Below are 7,485 nucleotides of genomic sequence, written 5' to 3' on the forward strand. Positions count from 1 at the left end.
GAGGTGCCCAGGAAGGGCGCCACCTGGTGGCCTCGCCCTTCCTGAAAGGCTGCGGCTGGAGCTGGCCGGTGGAGGCCTCTGGTGGGGCTGGGAGCCCGCAGGAGAGGGTGCAAAGGGGAGGCTTTTAGAAGCAGTTTCTTTCACCACTGTCCAGCTGTTGGCTGTTTTTTAAAATCACAAATTTGCAGTGAACATCTCTTCACATTACTTTTGTCTGCATTTTATGTTATTGTTTTAGGATAATTCCCAGAAACAGATTCACTGAGTCAAAGGGTATCCCCAGGAGTGAGGTCACTGACGCATACTGCCAAAGTGCTTTTCAGAAAAATTTTATCAACTTACCTGTTAGTGACGGCACAAGGGCCTGCCTCATTTCACTACAGCTTCGCTGGTGCTGAGCATTCTTATTTTTAAATCTGGATGTTCGCTTCTTTTTTTCTTAATAGTGAGGTTAAACTCCTTCTCAGAAGCGTATTGTTTGGATTTCCAGAAGAGCTGTCTAACCAAAAGCGTCACGGGTATCTGGCTCTGCGTCTCGCACCCACCCACACGCCTCTCCAGCTGTCCGAAAGCCTCCCCCCGTGTCATCTGGCGTTCTGACAGGCTCCTCAGGCCAGCCTCGGGCTGCCCGGCCGCCACCTCCCCTCCCCGCGGGGGGTGTGCAGAGCAGTGGGAAGCCACGCGTGATGCGTGATCCCGGACAGGTGGAGGCAGGCAGATGAACTAGACCTAAGTCCAAAAGTGCTTCCTCCTCAGATTTTGGAGGCTTAGACACATGTTGTTGCCTGGTCAACTTTTGCTCAAGTTGATGGAACAAGAAGCGTACACTTCATGAGCCACATGCCAGTTGTCTGGGAGGAAGCGATGAAGTAACATCCACTTACTGGGCACCTGCTGTATGGTGGGCCCTTGACTTCATTTAACTTGGTCCGCCCCATAACCCTGCCAGGTGGTCTCCTAATTGGAATATAAGGAGGCCAGGGCTCACTCCGACAGGGGACATGAGATCCCCAGGATCACTCACGATAAGCCATGGAGCTGGGATTTGAATCCAAGTCTGTGGGGTGTCAGGCCCCAGCCTGGGATAACCCACATCAGGGTCGGTCAGGGCTAGTTGGGGGACACCACCAACCACAGGTGTCCCCAGAGCAGACCACTTGCCTGGGGCATCCGTGGGCATTGGCCTTCTTGTCAAACAAGTAAACACCCATGAGTCATGGCACCCTTGACTTGGGACCCAAACATATTGGAAACTCCCACCGTAGTGTTCAGGAACATGCCAAGCAAAGTTTGCTTATGGGCCCAGAATAGAATGTCTCAGCCAAAAAAAAAAAAGATAATTGTTCAGTTACGTGAGAACCGAAAATAGAGGGTTAAGTTAGGCAAAAATATTTTTCATTATTATTTTGGGCCCTTCAGTCAGTACTATGTTCTTCTGAAGAGAAGAATGTCTGTGCCCTGAGGGGAATTCTCTTATCACACCATTGCTGACAGGGCTCAGAATATTTATTGAAAGTTTCAGCTGTCACTTCTGTATAAATAAACAGGATGTGGACGGCCGACTGCATGTTAGAGATATTTTTAGACGGGGGTGGCTTTGCAGACGGGAGGGATAACATTTCAAGGAGAAAGTGCCTGATCCCAGAATAGCCCACCAGAGGCTCACCCTCCACGTGGCCTCAGTGCGGGGTCTGTGGAGTCTCATCTCCTGGGTCGGGGGCTCTTCCCTGTCCTGGCTGGCCAGCCTAGAGATGGCGACACCTCTTTCTAGGGACATCCCAGCCCCACTCCTCAGGCGCTGAGGATGGGGGACAATGTTTAGGATGGACTGTCTGTCACTGGTCCTGCTGACTGGTTTGGTCTGGTGGGCCTGAGGCAGAAGACAGTCATTCAAACCAGTGTTTATAACATGTAAGCCTGTGGCTGATCGACTTTGGGTTTTAACAGTACGTGACACATTCAGCTTTTACCCGGGCCAGGCACTTGGTAAGTGCGAGTTCATCTGTTCTCAGTGAGCCCCAGCCTGTCATGAATTCCTGCCACTCTTTGCACTGGTGTTCTTACTTGAAACGCGAGTCCTTGCTCAGTTAGGAAGACCGCACACCCCGGTGGGCCCGGGTCCCCCTGCACTCCGGCTGCTGTCGCCTCGGCCTGCCCTCTCCCTCCTGGGGCCTCCCGTACCCTGCCCTCGCATGGGGACTGAGGGGAGCCCACGGTCCCTGTGCACTCACGGCAGTGACCCAGAGAGCAGCCAGGACAGGGAAAACAGTGGCGGAGTGGTTTGGAGGCTGACGGGAGCTGCGGTAGAGGGGGGCTAGGGTGCAGGAGACAGCCCGGCCTTTTCCATGCAGCCTTTTCAGGCCTCCTTGGGTAGCTCCTCAATGTTGATCTGTAGTCTCTGCTCCATTTACTCACTTTCTAGATCAAAAATCAGAAAGACCAGAAAAGTATTCTTTAAAGATCCTCCTTTTTACTGCTTATGGAGCTCTCCATGTGTTACGTTCCTCTGACTGAAAAACTCGAGCATTTCTTATAGCCCAGATCTGCCGACAATGAATTCTCTCAGCTTCTTTTCTTCTGGAAGAGTCTTTAGTTCAACTTCGTGTGTGAAAGCTATGTTTGCTGGGTGTGGGATTCTGGGCAGATGGGGGTGTGTTCCCACCACCACTGCCAATACTTTGTCACTCCGTTGTCCCCTGGCCTGCACAGCCTCTGGTCAGAATTCTGCTGACATCCTGTCATCGCTCCTCTGTAGGTGTTTTTCTTCTCGACAGACTCTAGGATTTTTTCTCTTGGATTTTTTTCTTTATCTTTGGTTTTCAGCTGCTCGTTTGAACTTGATGGGTCTGTGTGGCTGTTTATCGGCTGTTGCTGTCGCTTTGGTTTTTGCCCTGCTTAGGGTTCTCTGACTTCTTGGATTTGCAATCTGATATCTCACTATTTTTGGAAAATTTTCAGCCATTTGTCCCTTTACATACCTTTTCCACCCCATTTCTTCTCCTCCTTCTGGGACTCAGATTACAAGTTGGAGTTGATATCATTGGCTGTGTTATTAATTCACCACAAGGGTGCTCTGTTTTTTCTCTTTGTGTTTCCGTTTGGGTAATTTCTACTGATCTACCTTCAGGTTCACTAATTCATTCCTCAGATGTCAGGTCTGCTGATGAGCCCATCAAGGGAATTCTCTCTGATACTGTGTTTGTTTGTTCTCTAGCATTTTTCTCTGGCTTTCTTACAGCTTGCATCTCTGCGGAAATTCTGTGTGTCTATTGTCTGCCTTCCCCACTAGACCCCTTTATCATATTCATCTTTTGGAGGTCCCTGCGTGGTAGTTACAACATCTGGGTCATCTCAGAGTCTGATTCTGTTGATTGATGTTTCTCTTGACAAGGGGTTGCTTGGTTTCTGTTGCTTTTGAGTGAAAAGTTCGTGATTCTCTATTGAATACTGAATATTCGTGTATAGGACAGCAGAGACTGAGGTAACCAGTGTTTCTATCTGGAAATGGGTGAGCCTCTTCTGTCAGGCTGTTCAGGTGAGGTCTGAGTCAATCTTGTCAGGAATTGGGCTGGGCTTGGGGTTTGTGGTTGCACGGTTACTTTCAGAGCACCACAGGCCTCCGTACCTCTAGCAACAGGCTCCCATTGCCTTGTGCTCAGAGTTGGGGCTGGTGAAGTGTCCTCAGTGCAGTGTCCCATCCTGCATGCCTGGGCCACACAGTGGGCCTCTCCCCACCTTGTCTGGGCAGCAGATGGCTACTACTTGTTATTGTGCTATTCCTGTTATTCTGTGCCCATAGAATAGACAGGCCCATGCCTTCGAGCCCCTCCCTGCGGTGGCCAAACCCTGCCCTGTATCTGTGGGGTCTTGGCTGGGAGATTCCTGCCCCTCTCCCAGTGGCAGGAGACCTCTGTTTGGTATCATGCAGGATCCTAGGCCCAGGATGGGTTCCTGCTGCTCTCCCAAGGGAAAAGAGTCTTTTCCCCATCCTTCCATCAGCCACAGTGCATCTTTCTTGTGCCCTGGGGCTGACAGGCTGTACCATCCCTCCCTCAGCAGCTTCAGGCTTTCGCTTCCCAGAAGAGAAGGGCCTGGGAGTGTTGGAAGGGCTATGGGTCTGTTCGCCACAATCCACTGCTCTTCCTCCAGGGGTCTAAGGCTGTCAATTCTTACGTGAGAAGTATTCAGGAAATGTGGAGTGTTTGTGCCTGGCCCCACGTGGCAGCCGCTCTCCTGCCTGCCCCTAATCTTTCTCACGAGCAAGAGCCTCATGGGAAGAAGCAGTGAGTCACAAAACCGCCAGTGTGTCTGGGGCCCCAGAAATTCCAAACTGACCTTCCAGCCCACAGTTGGCCTTTGGCAGTTTGTTACAAGTGGGTTTCTCCTCATGTCTGGTGTGGCAGCTGTGGCTCGTTCCCATGCTCTGCCCCAGGTGGGACAGTCCCCGCATTGCTCGGCCTTGAAAGAAGTTACTTCACTGCTTTGCAGTCTCTGCTCTCTGATGGATTCCAGAAAACATATTGTTTTTTAGTTTCTTTGGCCTTTTTTTTTGGCTATCATTCAGGTAAGAACAACATTCTTTGCAGCTTTCTACCTGATAAGCAGAAGCAGAAGTGACTCACCTTCTGGAAACTACGTCTTCATTTCCCCCAATGTTGAATCTTCATGTATTAAAAAGTAATTTACTCAAAGCATTAAACGTAGAACCACCATATCTGGTGTTCTGGGTGCACCACTTCTGGGTGTACACCCAAAAGAATTGAAAGCAGGGTCTTCAAGAGACGTTTGCCCACCCATGTCCGTACCATCTGTGTTCATCACAGTCATAAACGTGGAAGCAACCCAGGTGTCCATTGACAATGGATAAACAAAATCATTCAGAATATGATTCAGCCTTGAAAAGGAAGGAGATTCTGACACCTGCTACAACGTGGACGAACCTTGAGGACATGATGCTGAGTGAAATAAGCCAGTCACAAAAAGACAAATACTCTATGATTCCACTTACCTGACGTCCCTCGAGCGGTCACACTCAGAGACAAAAAGTCGAATGGTGGGTGGGGAAGGGGGAATGGGAAGTCAGGGTTTCGTGGGGACAGAGTTTCTGTTTGGGAAGGTGAGAAAGTTCTGGAGACGGACGGTGCTGACGGCTGCACGACAGCATGAGTGCATTTACTGCCACCGAACTGTGCACTTACAAATGGCTAAAATAGTAAAATAAAATTGTGCTATTTAAACTTTACCACAATAAAAAAAAAAGGAAGAAGACAACAATTGACTGGTATCTGCCATGTGCCGAGAGCTCTTCTGGGCCCTGGGACTACGGAGGTAAACAAAACAGACCCCGTCCTCATGGCACTTATACCCGATAAATTAAACAAATATATCCCTCCATACAATGAGGAGTGACGAGCGCTGTGGGAAACACCAGTGAGAGTGGGCAGATGGGGGCTGGGCGATAAGGCCCCACGGGGAGCCCTGCCTTCCAGGCCAAGGGGCATGCGTGGGGTGAGGCTGGAGAGGCTGCGATTGGTGCACCGATGGCTTGTTGACCCAGGCCGCTGTCTGAGTGCACTTGACTGGCCCGCCCCGCCCTTTAGGCTGCCCTTGCATGTGGCACCCCAGTCCCTGGAACCCCGGAGGCAGGGAGGGACGGCCCTAAGCCCCAGCTCACCTTCCAGGGTCTGGGCGCGTGCAGGACCTCTGGGGAGCCCCCCCGACACCATCTGGGGTCTCCCTCTTCTAGAGCCAGGGCCGCTGCCACTGGGCCTGGACTTCCGGGGGTGCTGGCCATGGTGGGGGACGGGCCGAAGAGCCCTCGGCTGGGTCCTCCCGTGGCCCTCGGCCCCCTCGGGGGCTGATGAGCTGCTTTTCCATCTGCAGGAGCTACGGAGAGCTCACAGACTGCACCAGGCAAGTGGCGGACCAGCTGGACTGCTTCTGGCCAAACGCGGCCGTGGACCAGTTCTTCGTGGCCATCCACCGGCACTACTTCAGAAACTGCCCCGCGTCCGGCAGGGCCGTGCGGGACCCGCCCCGAAGCATCCTCTGTCCCTTCATCGTGGTGCCCATCCTGGTGACCCTGCTGGTGACGGCGCTGGTGGTCTGGAGGAGCAAGCGCCCGGAGGGTATCGTGTAGGCGCGGCCCCGGGGGCAGGCGGGGCAGGCGGGGAGCCCCGGCCTGGCCTGGGGAGAGCTTCCGGGGCCCGGACGGCAGCACAGGCCCCCAGCCCCCCAGCCCCCCCTCCTCTCCCCAGGAAGAGCTATCAGGATTTCGGGGTGGTTGCGGTACACGCGTTAACCTGAAAGGCCAGAGGTCGAAGCCACCGGGGTGGGGGTCCCAGGGGCTGGGGTGGGGGCAGGAGCGCAACCGTCACTATTCCCGGGGAGGGTCCCAAGCTCTGTCTCCTAATGTCCCAGCCTCAAGCCAGACTCTGGATAAGTAGTTCGTGGTGATTAAAAGGATGTCCTCAGGGGCGTCTGGGGGGCTCAGTCGGTTAAGCGTCTGCCTTTGGCTCAGGCCATGATCCCAGGGTCCTGGGATCGAGTCCCGCGTCGGGCTCCCTGCTCAGCGGGGAGCCTGCTTCTCCCTCTCCCTCTGCCTGCCTGCCTGCCTGCCTGTCTGCCTACCTGAGATCTCTCTCTGTCAAATAAATAAATAAAATCTTTAAAAAAAAAAAAAAAAGAATGTCCTCAAATGTGGGCAGCGTCATTACTTCTGGGGATGGATCACTGAGGGAAGAAGGGTGGAGAAACGCTAGCCCCTTCAGATTCCATCTGCCTCTGTGAGAAGGGGCCGTGCCAGGGCCCTGCGGTGGGGATGGTGGGCAGCCGAGGTGCTGCGTGCCCCGGAGAGGCCCCCGTGGGGCTCTCACGGCCCCACACGCCCTCACCCTCACCACAGGAGCTGGAACCACTGGCCCGAGGACTGTGGTGCACAGACAGGGTGAGGCCCGTCTTCAGAGATGCCTCACCAGCCCTCAGGTCCAGCTCCCCATCTCCATCCTGTCCCCGAGGGCTTTGCCGGCGGTTTCCAGGCTGCTGCTTTCCCATTCACAGTTCTTCCCAAATCTGCTTACAGCCACCTTCCAGAAGGTTCTGAATCCCCGAGAGGAGCTTCCATGCTGTTCCTCCCTGATGTCTTCTGAGCTCAGACCTCTCCTCTGAGGTCCCTGTGACCCCCCAGCCTGCCTGACCCTCCAGGGCCCAGGACCTGCCCCTTCTCAGGATAACTAATGGGACGGCATGCCCGCACCCTCAGCCTCGGCCTCTCCCTTGGCCCCGCAGGCCAGCCCACCCAAACACAGGGGCCCAACACCATTGCCTCCTGGAATGTTCAGCATTCGCGTACCACAACCACGTGGGGTCACCCACCACCCCACTCAGCTGAGCAGACCAAGACCCCAGCCGGAAACCCCCCAGCCTCTTCCTGGGCACCTGCTATCCCATCACGGGCAGGTCCCTTGTGTGCAAATGGTTTCCCTG

The 7,485-nt window shown here is 53.9% G+C and overlaps 1 protein-coding gene across 1 annotated transcript in view; it reads left to right on the top strand.

Moving 5' to 3' along the window:
• Window positions 1-6,547, top strand: part of RAMP1 (receptor activity modifying protein 1) — a 53,718-nt gene extending 47,171 nt beyond the window's left edge. Inside the window, exon 3 of the mRNA XM_044913459.1 lies at window positions 5,884-6,547. Coding sequence (XP_044769394.1) covers window positions 5,884-6,139 — 256 coding nt within the window. The 3' untranslated portion in view covers window positions 6,140-6,547. The remainder of the gene's footprint in view (window positions 1-5,883) is intronic.
• The last annotated feature ends 938 nt before the right edge of the window (window positions 6,548-7,485 follow it).

The sequence above is a fragment of the Neomonachus schauinslandi genome, chromosome 3 (assembly GCF_002201575.2).
Source record: "Neomonachus schauinslandi chromosome 3, ASM220157v2, whole genome shotgun sequence".
In the NCBI taxonomy this organism is placed as follows: Eukaryota; Metazoa; Chordata; class Mammalia; order Carnivora; family Phocidae; genus Neomonachus; species Neomonachus schauinslandi.